Raw genomic sequence first — 19,654 nt, forward strand, 5'->3', positions numbered from 1 at the left:
GAGCCAACACAGCTATAGATGAAGGAGCAGGAGTCTACCCCTTGTGCATGAGCAACAGAATTGTTTAACCTCAGTTTCAGTCAGTTACACCTGTGCAGATCCATTGTAGGCAATGGGGATTTCACAGGTATTTCTCCAGGCATAATCTGGTTCTGCAGGATCTTTATTAATGAGGATAATACATAACGGTGAAGAATCCAGCCTGGTTCTCAGATCCCAGGTGGAATCTGCAAGGCTGTCAGTTACAAAAACATCTAACTGTTACTTAAACTGAACATATTTTCCCTATTTGAGCGATCCTAAACATGGGGCTGCATGCAGCCATTTGTACAGAGTGACTTTTCAGAGCAAATTTTCCTATTGCCTTTTCAGAAAATGTTACAGACACTAAAAGAACCAAGTTTTATCCCTGAATGTAACCAGGGAGAGGCCTGAGCCACAGAGTTCAGAGTGTGATCCAAATTTCCCTAAAGTTGAGTGGGCTGGGCTCGTTCAGGTCCATCCTTGATCTGACCATAGAAAACCTAAGGCAGGAATCTATTCAGATACTCAGCTGCATTCTGTCAGTGCATGGATCTTCTGATTGATGGAAACAGCAAATTAATCATGTCTGTGAATAACAGCAGAGAGCCCTTGTTTGAGAGTTGCTGAGCACAGCTATCAAAGAGAGCCCACTTTAAAAAAAAATTGTGAAGAGTGGCACCTTTCATGAAACACAATGAGACAGCGATGCCAGTGGAAGGCTTATATGTTTGATTTCCTGTCCTCTCATCTCACTTCGTCAGACCTAGACCAGAGAAAATCCTGACTTAATAATTTACTACGGAAAGACATTTATTAAATGACAAGGAACAAGAATGGAACTTCCAATATCACACAGTAGAATTGTTTGCATCTTCCTGTTTGGGTTCAGAAGCTGCTTGCCCAACAGACAGAAACAATGCAATTTGCTATTTTTGTCAAATCCAGTTTCTATTAATCAGAACATCCTTTGATCACCTTTTTGCCTCCAGTTAATATTCATACTGATTAAACTTTCCTTTACCTTATGAAAGTGACAGGGTTGATGTCAAGGAAGAGACATATTCAGGATTCCCCCCCGACATCAATGGAGATCCAACAACTTCAACAAATTCTCAACCCTGCAGACATCTCCAGTCACCACCCCAGGGCCTCCACCAAGCCTCAGTACTTGAACTGAAAAAAATAAAAGCAAGATGTTCTCTGTCATCACCCTGTTGGGCTGCTCCACATAGCAGACTACACAATACCATCTCCTTACTGGTTGTTCTTATGGCTGTGGTGGTTGAGTCCCCTATTATAGCTTTGACAATTGCAAGTTCAGCCACTGATAATAACCTCTATGAAAATAGTTGTAGAACACTAAGTATAAAGATTAAAAAGGAATTGTTCAAATATCTTTATTGTAAAACATTTATAAATGAATTTTGATGTGTTTGTAATTATTTTATTATTTTTTAGTGTTTGTAATTTGGTTAGTAGGAGTAGCTCTTTAAGAACAAGATGAGAGCAGAGGGAGGGGTCTTCAAAGCAGTGTGGATGGAGGAATAGCTCAGTGGGTTGAGCATTGGCTTACTAAAACCAGGTTTGAGAGTTCAGTCTTTGAGGGGGCCATTTAGGGAACTGGGGTAAAAAAATCTGTCTGGGGATTGGTCCTGCTTTGAGCAGGGAGTTGGAGTACATTACCTTCCAACCCTGATATTTTCTGAAAAGAAGAATTTGGGGGCATGTAGAAGTGGGGCCTAATGGGGGAGGTGGGGATGGGGTTTTAACATCACAATTGTTGCTCAGGCCAGTTTTCCAAACAGGCTGGTGATAGGGGTGAGGGGGAGAAGATTCCTCAGTCTATATGGTATCAGACAAGCAAGGGGGCTCCCTCATTTGGTGGATTCACACACATGGAGGGGGCTGGCTCACTGGAGGGTGTTCCTTCAGTCAGGGGGGGTCACACTAATGAAGGAGATCTGACAGACTGGGAGGGCATCAGACATGTCAGGGATGGTCACCCACATTTTGTGGAGCTGTCTGAGGGCTAGACGAAGACACTGGTGGGGCTTCTTCAGCCTCACTAAGGCACAGAGGACAAGCTGATCCCTCTGCCTGTTTGATATGAGAGCTGGTCAAACCCAAACACAGCAGAGAGCTGTGCTGCTGGACTCCAGGGGCAGGGAGCGATGTGGCTGGGCCCTAGGGAGTTTATTATCCAGGAACGCGAAGGGACCCAGCTGAACTAGCGTGGGGGTCAGCACGAGACTCAGGCCAAGGGCCAGATCTCAGACAGGGGATCCATGCACAGGAAGAGGGCAGAGCAAGGCACGTTGCCCACGTGCCCCTCCAGCCCCAGAGCCTGCAGGGCTCCCCAGGGGAGTCACTGAGGCAGAGGGAAGCGCCACAGAACATGGCCCCAGCACGAGGGGATGCCTGGGGCAAGCAGCCCTGGCTACGCTTCCCCACGGCGCGGGCTGCTCTGCCTGTGCGGGGAATAGGATCTTCCGCGAGCCTCGCCCACGAGGGGTCAAATCGCTCCACGCTGAGGAACGGGACAGCCAGACCCTGCGCGCGCGGCTGGGGGCGTGGCCGCGCTGGGGTCTCCCTCCCCGATCGCCGCGCGCCCAGCCGCCTGTCACGTGGCGGGGCCGAGAGGGGCCGGGGAGCTTTAACCAATAGCGGTGCGGGGCAGCGGAGCGGGCCTCATTGATTGGCGTTCAGCGGTGCGCCCTAACCAATCAGATGGCGAATTTCAACCCGTGCGGGCCCGCTGGTTGCCCGGGGAAACCGGCCGCAGAGAGCCGACCTGAGGAGAAAGAGGTGCTGATGAGAGGGGAATGCTGATTGGTGCATAGCCACAGCCCGGAATAGAAGCTTATCTGCCATTGGCTCTCTTCGGCGCCCCGTCGTTTGCGCTCGAGCAACCGGAGGAGAGCGCTGAGCGAGACCGACCCGAGGGCCCCCGCGCGCGGCCGGCTGTGAGGCGCTGGCTCCGGCGGGGCAGGGCCGGCCGGCCGGCCGCGGGGAGAGCCGCTGTCACTCCCCGAGCTCGGCCGGCTCGCCCGGGTCCCTGGCGGGGTCAGCGCATCACGTCCCCCGGGGCGGCTGAGGCTGCGCCTGGCCACGGTGGGGCGCGCCCCGCCCCCGAGCGTGGAGGTGAGTTGAGGTCAGTGGGAGTTGGGAGCCTCAATACCTGTGGGGATCGGGGCCCGTAGGTGCTGCAGCGACCCCTGGCTTGAAGTGGTTTCCGTCAGGTCCAGCGGTTGCAGTTTGGTGCCAGGGCTCTGAGCACCCCCTGGCTTGAAGTGGTTTCCGTCAGGTCCAGGGGCTGCAGGTTGGTGCCAGGGCTCTGAGCACCCCCTGGCTTGAAGTGGTTTCCGTCAGATCCAGGGGCTGCAGGTTGGTGCCAGGGCTCTGAGCACCCCCTGGCTTGAAGTGGTTTCTGTCAGATCCAGGGGCTGCAGGTTGGTGCCAGGGCTCTGAGCACCCCCTGGCTTGAAGTGGTTTCTGTCAGATCCAGGGGCTGCAGGTTGGTGCCAGGGCTCTGAGCACCCCCTGGCTTGAAGTGGTTTCCGTCAGATCCAGGGGTTGCAGTTTGGTGCCAGGGCTCTCAGCACCCCCACTAGAAAGACTGTTCCTGTGCCCTGTCTGGGCCTGGTCTCCTACCTAGGAAATCTGCTGGTATGGGTCAGTTAGAGCCCTGGGTCCTCCCAGCATGGCCATCCCCCCTCTCAGATGGGTTCCAGTGGCACAGCAGCAGACAGCTGGGTGCTCCTATCCCTCAGGGACCTGGGCCTCACACCTAGTTGTGTGGCACTGCTTTACGCAACACGGAAACAGAACGGCGTTGGCCAGGTGATGGGACCTTGCAGTACCTGCAAAGTCACACCCATGTGGAGGACCCCATTGCGTAGAGCAAAATGCTGCTGGTCGGGACAGAATCGTCCCAAGGCCTGGATCTGGCATGTGGGAGTGTCAGCTGGATCACTTCTAGGTGATGAATTGCTTGGAAACTCCAGATTATTTCTTTGCTGGCGGAAATGACCAGAACTGTTTTCCTACCGTGCGGATGGACTGTGGATGAATGTAGCCCATTAGTAGCTTTCATTGGTGAGTGAAAAATGTATTGTCCCAGCTTGTAGTAGAAGAGGTTAATAGATATTTAAACATTATTCATTCCAGATGTCATCAGTGAAAGGAAATTCACATAAATCTGAAAGCATACATAAAATACACAAAAAAGAGGAGTCCTAATGGCACCTTAGAGACTAACACATTTATTTGGGCATAAGCTTTTGTGGGCTAGAACCCAAAATGTTGTTTTTGCTGATACAGACTAACACGCCTACCATTCTGAAACCTGTCATAAAATACACAGTATGCTAAACTCTTAGTGTATTTGGCTGATGTAATGAGCATCGATTCTTTTGTAATAATAACCTTTATTTGTGTAGCACCTTTCATCTAGCTGGTTCCCAAAGTGTTCTACATATTTAGCAAATGGTACACAAGCTGTACACTAGGATCACTTCATTAAGATACACTCCTCTTGGGTGAAATGCATTTAATAGTACACACAACACTATGTAACAGTTTAGAATAGGAATTTATGTTTTAAAAAGTCCGTATGAACCTGGAATTTGGGTAAATAGAATATAGTTAACAACTAGTCCTAAAACAAAAAATCTTCTTGTTCTTACACTTCCAGTGTCATCACATAGCATTTCCTGAAGAATAATTGCCAGATGAAATTACTTGCTATAGGAGATGGTGTTAGTTTCCCTGGTTGTTCTTTGCGCTTAGATTGTTAATGTTAAAGTATTTGTTTTTATTTTTGAATAATTACCTGTTTTAAAGGAAGGAAAAATGGAACCTGCAAAGAAAATCTATCCTCTGTGATAGAGGAGGCCAGCTGAAGCAGGTTTGCTGATGCTTTCTCTCTTCTCCAGAATGGCTGGCACTGTGCTTGGGGTGGGGCCAGGAGTATTTATCTTAGCACTGCTCTGTGTCTTGATGTTGCTGCTCTGCATGCTGTTATCTAGGACCTCCGGTCTTGCAAGGTAAGGAGATGTAGCCTTCTGGATAAAGAAAGCTAAAGTTATTAGAGGTGAAATGTCTGACGTCCTCAGACATCTGGATTTTAGGGCACTGTTTCTTTAATTCCTCGCAGCTTGAATAGGATCCATTTTAATCTCCTGTTAAAATAGCAGATTCTCATTAACTTCAGTGGGGGTTAGAATGAGTCCATAAACACTAACCAGCTCATTTGCAGTCTGTCCTCTCTGTAGAGTGCTACAGTGTGTAGAGTACCTGTACATACCAAGGAGAGTGGGAAGGATTATTGGCGGATTTGGGGTGTGAACTGTTATATTTCATTCCTAAAGGCACTTTTCCAGGACTTGGCCTTTCCCATATGTCTTTTTGCTGCAGCAGTAAAGATTGTCACTCTAAAAGCTCTTGTGTGGTTCTGGGACAGGATGCTGATTGACTAAGAGACTCATCTGTTTTTTCAAGTCTTTGCTCACTGAGCCAAGATTCACCCAATGAAAGTCGAGTAAATAATTAATTGATTCAAGCAAACATAACTATTGCCCAGTGCTCCTATGGGTAGGCAGTACAGAGACTATCCAATATCAGGCTCCAGCAAAACATCCAATTCAAACCTTACTCTGCAAGGCTGAGATTTTTCAATGCTACCTAGGGGATAAAGTGGAAATCGTGTGACCAATTGTGCTAAGCAGTTTTGAAAATCAGATTTTCTGTGTACTGCTTCACTACCAGTGTCTCTGCTTTATGGGGAATGACTATCTTTCATTTCAGGATATTGGCACTTTCCTTTATATCTTATTGGGAAAGACAAGAGTAGAATTCCTTTGAATTTGTGATGGCTGCTTTGCTTTGGAGACCTGTGACTGCACTAAATACCTGGGCTGGGGTTAGACCAAAAAGGGGGATATGGGGCTATTGGTTTGTTTAATGTGGTATGGACAAAATGTGAGCAGTGTTAATGTCTCATTTATAAAAGGAGCTGTGTGGCTGGGAGACCTAATAGTGGGATTCTTCCTGTCTGATTCTTCCGCAGATTCTCTGTCATTATGATTTTCTTCTCTGCTGTGATCGTTATGTTGGTTCTGTTACTTTTCCCTCGTGCCAGTGAGTTCCCAGCACCGGCTACAGAAATAAAGGTAAACTCATTTCTTTCCCCCATTTCAGTCCCTCTGTCCTGGCTATTACACCTTGTTTAATGTAGGCCACTGGCTTTCAAATGGGATGGGGGTAAAATGAGGTGGTCAGGGGATGTGGGGCTGTGGCTGTCCGGGACAGGGCGGGATAGCAATGGAGAGAGTGTGCAGGGAGTCCCTTGCATTCAGATATGGGGGGATGGAAGCTCAGCCCAGCCTCAGCAGCAACTTGCTGCTTTCTCTCCTCTCTTCTCTGACCACTGGTGACTCACTGCTAGCTCTCCCATCTACTGCCCTGCCCCGGATACCTGGCTGGCTGCACCCCCACGTATTTTAAGTCCTTTGGAGCCAGAGTAAGAGGCACAAGTAGAGTGGGGTGGTTAGGACCCCCTGGTCTGTTCCGTGATGCTTCTCTGTGGGTGGAGTCAGCTGGGTCCTGCCACTGCCCTGCTGTCTGCAGTGAGTCATTTTCTGACATGGATGAATGGGAGTTCACAGATTCTAAGACCAGAAGGGATCATTATGATTATCTAATCTAATCTAATCTCCTGTATAGCACAGGCCATAGAACTTCCCCCAGATAATTCCTAGAGCTGGTCTAAAAAAACAAACAAAAAAACCCCCCATAAAATAAAACAATCTAATCTTAATTTTAAAATTGTCATTATGGAGAGTCTACCACGATCCTTGGTACACTGTTCCAATGGTTAATTACTCACATAGTCTGAATTTATCTAGCATTAACTTTCAGCCATTGAATCATGTTCTACCTTTCTCAGCTAGATAGAACAGTAGTCCTTAAGTATTTGTTCCCCATGGAGGTACTTATAGACTGTAATCAAGTCACCTCTTCACCTTCTCTTTGTTAAACTAAACAGATTGAGCTCCTTGAGTTTCACCATACAGTATGTTTTCTAATCCTTTAATCATTCTTGTGGCTCTTCTCTGAACCCTTTTCAATTTATCAACGTCCTTCTTGAATTGTGGACACCAGAACCGGACATAGTATTCCAGCATCAGTCACATCAATGCCAAGTACAGAGGTAAAATAACCTCTCTGCTCCTGTTTGAGTTTCCCCTATTTATGCATCCAAGGGTCTCATTAGCTCTTTTGGCCACACTGCCATATTGGGAGCTCATGTTCAGTTGACTATCCACTACAGCCCCCAAATCTTTTTTCAGACGCACTGGTTCCCAGGATTGAGTCCCCCACCCTGTAAATATGGCCTACATTCTTTGTTCCTAGACGTATGCATTTACATTTAGCTGTATTGAATGCATATTGTTTGCCTATGCCCATTTTACCAAGTGATCCAGATAGCTCTGAATCCGTGACTTGTCCTCTTCATTATTTACCCCACTCCCAATTATTGTGTCATCTGCAAACTTTATCAGTGATGATTTTCCTTTCTTCCAGGTCATTGATAAAAATGTTGATTAGCATAAGACCAAGAATTGAGCCCTGTAGGACCCCACTGGAAACAAACCTGTTCGTGTCAATTCCCTGTTTGCAGTTATAGTTAACAGTCTGCAGTTAGCTAGTTTTCAATCCATTTAATGAATGTCATATTAATTTTATATTCTAATTTTTCAAATCAGAATGTTGAGCAGTACCAAGTCCAAAACTTTATGGAAGTCTCAGTTTGTTAGGTCAATACTACTACCTTTTATCAAGCAAACTTGTGCTCTCATTTAAAAAAAAAAAAATAGGTCATTTTCCATAAACCCACATTGATTCGCATTAATTACATTACATTCCTTTTGGTCTTTATTAATCAAGTTCCTTATCAGGTGCTCCATTATCTTACCCAAGATTAGTGTGAGGCTGATAAGCATATAATTATTCGGGTCATCCTTTTTAAAAATTGGCACAATTTTTGCTTTCTTCAGATCTTCTGAAACTTCCCCAGTTATCCAAAACTTACTGAAATCTATGTTAATGGTCTAATGAGCTGCTCCGCTGGCTCTTTCAAAACTCTTAGATGCAAATTATCAGGATCTGCTGATTTTAAAATGTCTAACTTTAGTAGCTGCTGTTTAACATCCACCAAAGAGACTAGTGGAATGGAAAAAGTGTTCTCATCACCAGATGATGAGATTATGTCATCTGGTTCTCCCTGTCCACCCCCAACTTAGTTTTTTGCATTTTTATTTTATCATTTCCATCTGCCATGCTGGAGCCTCTGTATTTATTTATTGACAAATCAAACTTGCAGAATTTTTAAATATTGTGTGCAGAATTTTTAAGTTTTGTTGGCACAGAACGCCCTCAGGAGTAGCTCTCCTTGTCTTCTCAGCAGCCTTTGTTATTGAGCAGATGTGCTACAGCAGGGGTCTCAAACTCAATTTACCTTAGGGCCAGTGCCAGTCCTCAGATCCTCCCAGCGGGCCAGTGATGTCACTGAAGATGGTGTTCAGAAAAGAAAACGTTTATATTGTATTTTTTATTTTTAATTTCTTAGAAATAATAAAACTGTCAGAACTTTATACAAATCTTCACCTACAAGAGAGTTTTTAGTGTTTGCCAGACACTTGGCAATGCTTTGGTTCTGTCAGTTTGTTGATGTTTGGCCTCAGTGACTGAGCAGTTGAAACCTTCAGGATTTCAATAAGGTGCGAATCAGATAGTTTTGTTCAGTCCACTTTCCCACTCTTCATGCTTTGCTGACAGCAGGACTTTGCTGGGCTGGGCCTCCTTGGGCACAAAAGCAGCTGAAGAGGAGGCACAGTCATGGTCTGCTGACTGGTCAGATGGACAGGGTGAGGTGCATGGCTATTACCCTAAAGAGATGGGGCAGTGGGGGAGTTCTAATCCTCCCTGTGTGTCTGGGATTATGCTCCCATCAGGTTCAGTACCTCCTGGTGTCTCTGTTGAGATGGCCCTCTCCTACACAACCTACCAACATTACATGGGACAGTGGGTAAAAAAGTAAATAAGGGACCCCATTTCATTGCACAGACCTGCAGTGCCAACAGCTAGAAAGAGCGTCTTTTCTCTTATCTTATCTGCAGGCACCAGGCATATTGTCTCCCTGTAGGCACCGTCCCCTGGAGCTCCCATTGGCTACGGGGTCAGTGCTCGGGGAGAGAGGAGCCGGAGGCAGCTTGTCCCCTTGCGCTGTCATTGGAGCCTCATGAGTCACGTCACCTCCCAGTCCGTTTCCCACCCTTTTCCCTTGCTCTCTGGGCCTCATGCTGCCCCAGCTGACTCTGCCCAGTGACTAGTGATGCTTTTTCTCTTAGTTAATTAGCTTCTTAGAGTTGGTAGGACAATTCTCACCTTTTCGTGTTCTCTCTGTGTATATACATCTCCTCACTATATGTTCCATTCTATGTCTCCGATGAAGTTGTCTGTAGCCCATGAAAGCTTATGCTCAAATAAATTTGTTAGTCTCTAAGGTGCCACAAGTACTCCTGTTCTTTCAGCCTCCATGGCTGACTCTGCCTGGCGACTAGTGATGGTATATCTGTTGCTCTTCCCTGGCCAATGGGAGCATGCTGGGGGCGTGCCTGCAGCAGACAGCCAACGGCATAGCCAGGGCCGGTGCAACCATTTAGGTGATCTAGGACTCAGGATAGGGCGCTGGGATTTGGGGGGCGCCATTTTCTTTGACAGCGACCGCGGTGGCCAGATCTTCAGCCACCTCAGTTGCCGCCGGCATTTAGGCGGAGGGAGCTGGGGCAGGGGAGTGCGGGGAGGGCTGCCTGCAACAAGTAAGGGTGAGGGGGCAGCACGCAGGGGAACTCCCCGCCCCAGCTCACCCCTACCCCGCCTCCTCCCTGAGCACGCCATGGCTGCTTCACTTCTCCCACCTCCCAGGCTTGCAGCGCCTAAGCTGATTGGCGCTGCAAGCCTGGGAGGCAGGAGAAGTGAAGCAGCGACGGCGTGCTCGGGGAAGAGACGGGGCAGGGGTGAACTGCTTCACTTCTGCCGCCTCCCAGGCTTGCGGCCCCAATCAGCTTGGGCGTTGCAAGCCTGGGTGGTGGGACAAGTGAAGAAATGACGGCGTGCTTGGGGTGTTCGTGCGCGGAGCAGGGGTGAGCTGGGGTAGAGGGGGTGCCTCAGGACGGGGTGGGGGTGGGGAGCTGCCACAAGGGGGATGCCTTGGCGGGGGGTGGAGCTGCCGCGAGGAGGCCTCAGGGTGGGGACGTGGGGGGGGCACAAGGTGGAAGTTTTGCCTAGGACATGAAACATCCTTGCACTGGCCCTGCGCATAGCTGCATCTCTCCTGCTTGCTCCCCTCCCGCCTCCCCCACCCTCCGACCCTCTCGGCCGGCAGCCACGAGGGCCAGATGAAAGAACTTTTTAAAAAGTTTCCACAGGCCGCAGTGGGGGGTTCTAGGGCCACAGATGGTCTGTGGGCCAGGATTTTGAGATACCTCTGTGCTACAGGGTTACATGTCACCCTGAGAAAGCTGTAGCTATGTGACTTCATTCCAGGTAAAGTGAGCTGCAATGATCAAACTTGAAGTGCACAAAAGCATGGAACCCTGTAGCCAAGTCTTTGCCCAATAGGATGGGCTGCAGTCTGCTGACCATCTGTAGTGTGAAGTGAGTGCTATTTGCAGCTGTGGTTATATGAGCATCCTGAGTCCCCAACCTCTCATCTCTGCAGCATGCTAGGGACACAGGGTTTATCACACCCAAAGAATAAGGGGCTCCACAAAGTTTTCCTTAAGATATTGGGAGCACATCACTATTATAGTTGCTATTCTGACTCTCAATCCCTGTGGTAATCTAGAGTAACCCAGACTACCGTATTCTGGAATTCTTGCATTTGACAGTTCTGCTTGTATTCTTGCAAACTGGTATTTGCATCCCTATGGATCCTACCTCCTAAATTCCTTTCTGTGGAAGTCCCTAGTCAGGATTTGAACTCTATGTGCAGTGCTTTGGAGGCCTAGCCTGTCTGCGCAGTATAGTTTCTAGCCAGGAGCTGCGGTTTCCTGCCATCTTTCTGGCATACAGGAAAGCTTTTTGCATTCTGCTAGGACAGTTCTTACTCTGTGATTAACTGATCATGAGGTAGAGGCATTTGTCACTCTTTTAATCAGAGGTAACCCATGCCTTACCATCACCTCGCTGCTCAAACCCTCCTGGAGCCCTTGCTTGGCTCCTGCCTTGAGTACTATACCTCTCCCATTGTCTCTTTCTACCCTCCATGAACTCGAACGTCTCCGCTAAAGTCATCTCCTCCTCCTCCTGTCATGTTTCACATTCCCTCCCCACACACCCTCACATACTTTCTTTAATTCTGCTGTGGCTCCTGGTCTCTTGCCATATCTTCCCTCCTGTGCTCCTTTGGCAACACACAACCTTTTCGCTCTCCTCCTTTGTCTCTTTCTTCAACTTTGATCTTTTCACCTTCCATCAGGCTGCCCTCTGGCCCCATGTAGAACAGTCTTCACCATTTTATCCACTAAACTTCAGTGCTCTCTCCTCTTTGGAATTTCATTTGCTTCCTCACCAGTAATAATCCCCATACTGTCTGGTCTCTGCCTTAGCTTAAAATCTTCAGGGTAGGAAATGTGGCTTGTTCTGCATCTGTAAATTGCTGTGTAAATCTCTTGCCCTATAAATGGGATTTTTAATTTTGATAATCCCATAACACGTCAGTCTGTGAGCTTTTTTCCATTCTCTCTCCTGTCACTGCTGTTGGCCAGGGGGGAGGGATAGCTCAGTGGTATGAGCATTGGCCTGCTAAACCCAGGGTTGTGAGTTCAATCCTTGAGGGGGCCACTCTTTACACCATCTTTTCACTCACACTGCAGCAATTAATTCCCCTGTTTTGCTGGGCTTGCCTGGGAATGAAGCTGGAAGATAGGCCTTTACAGCAGATTGCTTTTGAGTTTTTCCTGATCATCTACCTTTAGCTTCCAGGGCCTTTGTGCTACAGTGTCAGCTTGTAGATACTGACAGATTCTCACCAAAAGGCTTGTGGGCTGGACTCTTAGTAGGCAAATGATCCTATGATTCCTTTGTCATCACACACCTGACTGTGTCCCAGTGATAAAAAGCCCGTTCTTAGCACTCTGATTCCCTGTGTCCTTGAGCAACTCTCAGAGCTTGAGGAATGTTCACCTTGTTCTTCTGCCGTTGGAAGATGGGTACCTTCGAAGGGAAATTTTCTGTTCATCCTTGGTTTTCCTCTGGCAGAACACTGGCTGTTTGACTGGAGGATGCAGGCAGGCTGTTCTGTGGTGAGCCTGCTGTGCTGCACTCCAAGGTGGCTTGCCTCAAAACCTCTCTGTCTCTTGCTTGTTGCACAGTGCAGCTTGCCTGACCGCAAATAATTTTGCTTGGTTTCTGGGAGCTCAAGCTGCCTTCATCACTTCTTGCTCACATTTCTAAATTAGACAACAAATGCTTTGGTTCAGGGGCCATACCTTTCTTTGCCTTCTTTGCAGCACCCAGCATGCTTGTGAGCATTACAGAGTAATAATCACTTGGCAAATAGTCCTGCATTCAGCACCCTGCCTAACCCTCCAGTGCCCTTCTCAATCATTTAGCCTTAATTCCACTTGCCTTCTGGCTCAGAGCCAGATTGCTGTCCTTTCACCTTCCTGAGAGCTTAGTCTCTGTTGGCCATAGTTTAGGTGTTTGGATTCTCTTGACTCCTGCTCACACCATGCTGCTTTCTGTGTTTGTCTTATTCCTGCTCTACATCTCCCAGCCCTTCTGTAGGTGTTTGGGGTTTTGAATACCCAAAGTGCTCTTTCCCATATTCTATTATTAGCATGCAGAGGAATGTTACTCACTTTCTAAATACTGAGTTGTGTGGTGTGTGTAGTGTTCCCCTGGTGTTATCTGGACTGGTGATCTGCTAGGTCACGCCAATCTTCGACTTTGGGAGCCAGCCTTACTCTGCTCTGCTGTGAGAACCCTCACTCCCGGGCTGTTCACATACAGCCTCTGACATGTAAGTGGCTCCCAGCTACGTGAGTGAGCACTTTTGGCCAGCTGCTGCTTCGATTGTGCAACCGAATGACACTCGCCAATATCTCCAGTCCCAGACACAACCCTAGGAATCTCCATCTTGCCATGTCCAATTATGCCTGATGGATGCTGCAAGCTTATAAAAGCTAATCAATTTAACAAAGACATTGATTTGTACTAGGCTTGTTATCTCTGACATGCTTCAAACCAAATACACTGCTTCAGGTAGAACAAACAAATTTATTAACTACAAAAGATCAATTTTAAGTGATTATAAGTCAAAGCACAAGAAGTCAGATTTGGTCAAATGAAACAAAAGCAAAATGCTTTCTAAGATGATCTTAACACTTTTTTTCAGTGCCCTAATTTAAGGGCAGACTTAGATGATTCTCATCACAGGCTGGTTGCTCTTCAGCCAGGCTCTCCCCTTTGATCAGCATTTCAGTTGCTTGGTGGTGATGTCTGTAGATGGAGTTGGAAGAGAGAGCCAGTATGGCAAACATCTCTCCCTTTTAAAGTGTCCTTTCGTCTCTCTTGGCTTTGCCCCCCACCTTCAGAGTCAGGTGAGGAGTACGTCATCGTCATCCCAAACTGACCAAGGGAAATGGGGTGACTCACTTGAGAATCCAACAGATCCTTTGTTGCTGCCTAGGCCAGTGTCCTTTTTTCCTGTTAGGCTGGGCTGGGTTTGTCGCATACATGCCCTGATGAGGTGTGAACTGCCTCTCTGCTCCTGGAGAATTACAGAATCATAGAATATCAGGGTTGGAAGGGACCTCCAGGAGGTCATCTAGTCCAACCCCCTGCTCAAAGCAGGACTAATCCTAAAACCTGGGGGATTTTCGCCTTCCTCTGCAGTGTGGGGCACGGGTCACTTGCTGGAAGGGTCTCTGCACCTTCAAGTCTTTAAATCATGATTTAAGGACTTCAGTGGCTCAGACACAGGTTTGATACAAGAGTGGGTGGATGAGATTCTGTGTCCTGCATTGTGCAGGAGGTCCGACTAGATGATCATAGTGGTCCCTTCTGACCTTAGTCTATGATTCTAATCCCCAACTAAATCATCCCAGCCAGGGCTTTGTCAAGCCTGACCTTAAAAACCTCTAAGGAAGGAGATTCCACCACCTCCCTGGGTAACCCATTCCAGTGCTTCACCACCCTCCTAGGGAAAAAGTTTTTCCTAATATCCAACTTAAACCTCTCCCCCCTGCAACTTGAGACCATTACTCCTTGTTCTGTCATCTGCTATCACTGAGAACAGTCTAGATCCATCCTCTTTGGAACCCCCTTTCAGGTAGTTGAAAGCAGCTATCAAATACCCCCTCATTCATCTCTTCTGCAGATTAAATAATCCCAGTTCCCTCAGATTCTCCTCATAAATCATGTGCTCCAGATCATTAATGAAGATATTGAACAAAACCGGCCATAGGACCGACCCTTGGGGTACTCTGCTTGATACCGGCTGCCAACTGGACATGGAGCCATTGATCACTACCCATTGAACCCAATGATCTAGGCAGCTTTCTATCCACCTTATAGTCCATTAATCCAGCCCATATTTCTTTAACTTGCTGGCAAGAATACTGTGAGAGACCATATCAAAAGCTTTGCTAAAGTCAAGGAATAACACGTCCACTGCTTTCCCCTCTATCTCATCATAAAAGGCAATTAGGTTAGTCAGGCATGACTTGCTCTTGGTGAATCCATGCTGACTGTTCCTGATCGCTTTCCTCTCCTCTAAGTGCTTCAGAATTGATTCCTTGAGGACCTGCTCCACAATTTTTCCACGGACTGAGCTGAGGCTGACTGGCCTGTCGCTCCCTGGATCCTCCTCCTTCCTTTTTCAAAAGATGAGCACTACATTAGCCTTTTTCCAGTCATCTGGGACCTCCCCCGATCGCCATGAGTTTTCAAAGATAATGGCCAATGGCTCTGCAATCACATCCATCAACTCCTTTAACACCCTCTGATGCAGTGCATCCAGCCGCATGGAATTGTGCTCGTCCAGCTTTTCTAAATAGTCCTGAACCACTTCTTTTTTTCACAGAGAGCTGGTCCCCTCTTTCCCATGCTGTGCCACCCAGTGCAGTTGTCTGGGAGCTGACCTTGTTTGTAAAGACAGAGGCTAAAAAAGCATTGAGTACATTAGCTTTTTCCACATCCTCTGTCACTAGGTTGCCTCCCTCATTCGGTAAGAGGCCCATACTTTCCTTGACTTTCTTCTTGTTGCTAACATACCTGAAGAAACCCTTCTTATTACTCTTAACATTTCTTGCTAGCTGCAACTCCAAGTGTGATTTGACCTTCCTCATTTCACTCCTGCATGCCTGAGCAATATTTTTATACTCCTTCCTGGTCATTTGTCCAGTCTTCCACTTCTTGTAAGCTTCTTTTTTGTGTTTAAGATCAGCAAGTATTTCACTGTTAAGCCAAGCTGATCGCCTGCCGTATTTACTATTGTTTCTACACATTGGGATGGTTTGTTCCTGCAACCTCAGTAAGGTTTCTTCAAAATACAGCGAGCTCTCCTGGACGACTTTCCCCTTCATGTTGTTCTCCCAGGGAATCCTGCCCATCAGTTCCCTGAGGGAGTCAAAGTCTGCTTTTCTGAAGTCCAGCGTCCATATTCTGCTGCTCTCCTTTCTTCCTTGTGTCAGGATCCTGAACTCAACATCTCATGGTCACTGCCTTGCAGATTCCCATCCACTTTTGCTTTCCCTACTAATTTTTCCCTGTTTGTGAGCATCAGGTCTAGAAGAGCTCTTCCCCTAGTTGGTTCTTCCAACACTCGTGCCAGGAAATTTTCCCCTGTACTTTCCAAAACTTTGCATTGGATACCACACAGTCATATTATAAGGATGAACATGGGAGTGTAGGGTGTTTCCTCAAGGTACAGAGTATCACAGTGTGGTATGAGAGGTTCTTATTTTTTTTTCTCTGTCCTGCATGTAAATTGCTTTGCTCCAAGATTTACTTGGAGCTGAGATCAAGGGCCATGGTCAAAATAGAATGTAGTGTACATGTCAGACAAGCCAGCAGAATCAAAATGCTCATTTACAGGATCTCCAGGACTAGCCCCTGAAGCAGTCCGGCTTAATACGATATCAATAATACATGACCTGGGCTTTCTATGCTCAAAGCCTGCTAATTGGCTAATTAAAAAGTGAAAGTGTTGAACGAGCAAACATGTCACTCTCAAGAGACTTGTTCTGTAGCAGAGCCAAGGTCAAGCTTGTGTTAACACTGTTTCATAATATTCACCTTTGTTATAAGCAATCCCAGAAGCTCGGAGGATGATTTCATAATCCTGGGCTTTCTGTTTGGTGTTTTCTCACTATCACTTTGTCTACCGTCTGTGTCTGCATCTTCGCTAAATAATGAGATTCTTTTTCTGCCACATATCCTCTGTAAGTACAGTGGTGCCTGATATCAGTGCCCATAAATATAAAGATCAGTGACTAATATTCTGGGAGAAGCAGCTGTGTGACTTGGAGTTCATAAAATAACTGATTGACTTAAGGGAAATAATTGCTGGACAAGATTTCAGCTCTTGTCTCACTGTCATGATCTGTGGCCACATCTGATTCTAGTGAGCTGAGTATGGTTGGCTTAGGGCTAATTTGAACCTCATGGGTCAGATTCTGCACTCCTCGTTCACCTAAGATTCTCATTGAATTCTATGGAAGTTTGTGTCCAAGGAATGCAGAACTGGGCTCCATTCAGTGATTAAACCCTTTCTCATTCATCTAAATAGTGGGTACCTGGTGCTTCCTTTAGCTTAACTCTCGCCTTAGAACTAAGCTTGACATAGGAAGGGAACAGGACCCTATTATATAAACCCACTCGCAAGTGATAGCATTAGAACCACTACCCAGTAATCAGAACCAACAGAGAAATTCAGTGTGAGTACTACCATGAATGTTTCATGTGAACCTGTTAGATTTAAAATGAGAGGATGGCAGCTCTGTGGGTCAAATGCTAGCACTGTGGGTTGGTATTCAGCAGAACAGGCTTAGAATTTTATTCTGGCTGAGGCTGCTTTGGAATTGGTGCACACAGTTCCAGAGGGAGAAGACATTCCCTTTGTTACTCAGCAGACACCCCTGCCAGCGGGTTAGGCAGAGCAACCTGTGTTTATCGGATAAATCCTGCTGAGACGTGGCACATTTGGGAAGGGGTGTAGCTCCACCCCTGCCTGCCTGCATGGATCTGCCACCTTTATCTTGGCTGGCTTTTCCTTTTCAGAAGGCCAAAAGTTCTATTCTATTTTTTCTACTGCCTGGCACACCATCTTTTACAGCAAACTGGTCAAATTGCCATGGTACCCGTAGTAGGGCTTTTGTTAACAGTGATAAAGAAGGAAATGCTGCTGTTGTAATTTTGTGACCTTTCCACTCTCCTCAGATCGTGGACACCTTCTTTATTGGCCGCTACGTCCTGGTCTCTCTTCTCAGTGTGACGTTTCTAGGAAGCCTGTTCCTGGTTCTGGTTCACCATGTCTTGGAGCCAGTGTATGCTAAACCACTCCGAGTTAACTAGCTATTATGAAGAAGGGAATTCCCTATGCTCCAAAGCAGACAAGTCACCAGTTGGGTAAAGAAAATATTCTCTCCAGAAGCCTTTCTTCAAGTGATGTTATGATACCTACACTGACTTCCAGAATCAGCATCTGCTTTCTGAGGCCCTGGCATCTCCAGAATGAAGTTGTAGAATGTGTATGCTTTGGACTGGATAATTACCAAGAGCAGCTTCTGTGTTTTTTGAAGCTGAGAACTGTTTCCTGGCAGAGACAGGCCTGCTTACAGACTTCATCATGTCTCTCCAGTATTTGTTTCCAGGGGTATATCTGTGATCTCTGTTCTATGGAAATTCAGCTTGTCTTGCTTCTCCTGTGCCTCATCTACAGCTATAGTTCTTTCTGAAACTTCCTAAAAGATCTGATCCTTACCCGAACCACTGGGGTCTAAAAGTCAGGCTGGACATCTTTCCAGCATAGGAGGTGGTGCAGAATGCCATGATGGAGGCCTGAGCTGGTGCTTTTGTCTGAAAGTGGGATGTGTGGAAATACATAAATAAAAAGAGGAACTGAACTTGGAGGCTTTAGCCCAGCTCAGTTTGAACTGTGGGTGTCAGAAGTTTGGGTTGGTTTATCTGTCCCTGCCGTTTGTCATTTGTAATCATTCTTGAAACACCTGAGAAATGATTTCAGAGGCAGAAGCAAGTGGAGAGGGTAAACTCATGGGAAAGTGAGATCCTATTTTTATGGCAATAAAGAAGCAGGAACAGGAACAACCAAATATTGTTTCTCTGACTTAGAAAGCACTGACGTGGCAGTTCAAATGTGTTGCTTATGCCCAGCTCAGAATCCAGGGGCTCTTTCAGAGACACTCTGGCACAAGCAACTGCATCCATGTTGCCATTCTTGAGCTCGCTCTGAACTGGGGTTTACTTTACCTTCTCCTTATTCCCTTGGAGAGTGTCAGGGAGGGGATTGTGAGCTCCACTGTGTAGGGAGCTGAATGTGCATGTCACTAGATATTCCCGCCAGCATTTCGGGGGGGGAACCTGATGCAGAAGGTGGAACCACTGAAGAGATTTGAAGGGAGGCTGGAGATGGCGCATAGGGACAGAATGGTTGGAACAGATGGGGGAACCTCTCCCACATGCGCTTTGGGGGCTGAGGCGATCTGGCCCTGAGCCCAGTGCAAGAGTGAAGTTTTGAAAAGCAGCTTGTGTAAAAACTTAACACCTGAAATGCTGCAGGAGGAGGCAGTGGAGGAAACTGTAGGAGATGCTGCTTTCCATGCATGACTAGGTTACCTGGCACCAAACTTTCTACTGTAATAAAAACTATCTTTGGGCTGGGAATTGGGCCTGAGAAATTGTAGCCCAGATAGTAGTATTTTTTTCTCAGACACATTCAAAGCCCTTTATAATGTACGTGCCACCTTAGACACTTTCCTAACACCCATGGCACTTGGCAAGAACAGCGGTTGTGTAGCTAGAGCATTTTAATAAAGAAATCACACATTCATTCCAGGGCTCGGCTTTGTCATCAGCTCTTTTCTTTTCTGCCAGGTATTGCTTTGTACTATGTTTTTATTTAGTGAGTTGTATTTAATGGATCCCCAGGGGCTTATTTGTTGCCCTCCCTTCTTCATGCAAGTGGAAAACTAATGAGTCCCTCTGAGAAGCCACTGGCTGACTAGTTCCTAAAGACAAAATAAATATTGTGTTTTTTAGCAATTTGATGACTGTGCCAGTCCCTATAACTGTGGAGGGGCCTTTACTTATGAGCCAAGCTGAAGGCTGGAGCTCTGGTGCCACTCATGCTCTTTTTTGTGCACCAGCTGGTGATTGGTGTGCAACTTTAGGCCTGGACTCTCCAAAGGCATCTTGGTATTGGCCACTGGGGCTTTTCCAGTGATGTCATAGCCATGTACATGCTCCTATTGGGACACACTTCACTGCTCAGTATTGAAAGGGGATGTGACTAAAAAGTTCCAATAGGACACACACTCTCTCT

At 46.8% G+C, this 19,654-nt stretch overlaps 1 protein-coding gene across 4 annotated transcripts; it reads left to right on the forward strand.

Annotated features, from left to right (window-relative positions):
• Positions 1-3,065: 3,065 nt before the first annotated feature.
• Positions 3,066-19,379, forward strand: TMEM218 (transmembrane protein 218). 4 transcript variants are annotated; one of them, XM_030538182.1, is made up of 4 exons: positions 3,066-3,165; positions 4,959-5,069; positions 6,092-6,194; positions 17,533-19,379. In XM_030538182.1, exons 2-4 carry the CDS (start codon positions 4,960-4,962, stop codon positions 17,665-17,667), a joined length of 348 nt encoding a protein of 115 aa, XP_030394042.1. In that variant the 5' UTR covers positions 3,066-3,165; position 4,959; the 3' UTR covers positions 17,668-19,379. The 4 variants fall into 4 exon arrangements, with proteins under 4 accessions (XP_030394042.1, XP_030394044.1, XP_030394043.1 ...); XM_030538184.1 differs by having other exon boundaries at positions 3,090-3,175; XM_030538183.1 differs by lacking the exon at positions 3,066-3,165 and adding an exon at positions 3,510-4,119.
• Positions 19,380-19,654: the final 275 nt, after the last annotated feature.

This window comes from Gopherus evgoodei, chromosome 19 (assembly GCF_007399415.2).
Source record: "Gopherus evgoodei ecotype Sinaloan lineage chromosome 19, rGopEvg1_v1.p, whole genome shotgun sequence".
Lineage (NCBI taxonomy): Eukaryota > Metazoa > Chordata > Testudines > Testudinidae > Gopherus > Gopherus evgoodei.

Bases quoted from the DNA above. Each gene is read 5' to 3' on its own strand.
- TMEM218 (XM_030538181.1), top strand. From the start codon at position 4,939: ATGCTTTCTCTCTTCTCCAGAATGGCTGGCACTGTGCTTGGGGTGGGG. The intron at 5,070-6,091 runs GTAAGGAGATGT...ATTCTTCCGCAG, and splicing joins AGGACCTCCGGTCTTGCAAG to ATTCTCTGTCATTATGATTT. The intron at 6,195-17,532 runs GTAAACTCATTT...CACTCTCCTCAG, and splicing joins CACCGGCTACAGAAATAAAG to ATCGTGGACACCTTCTTTAT.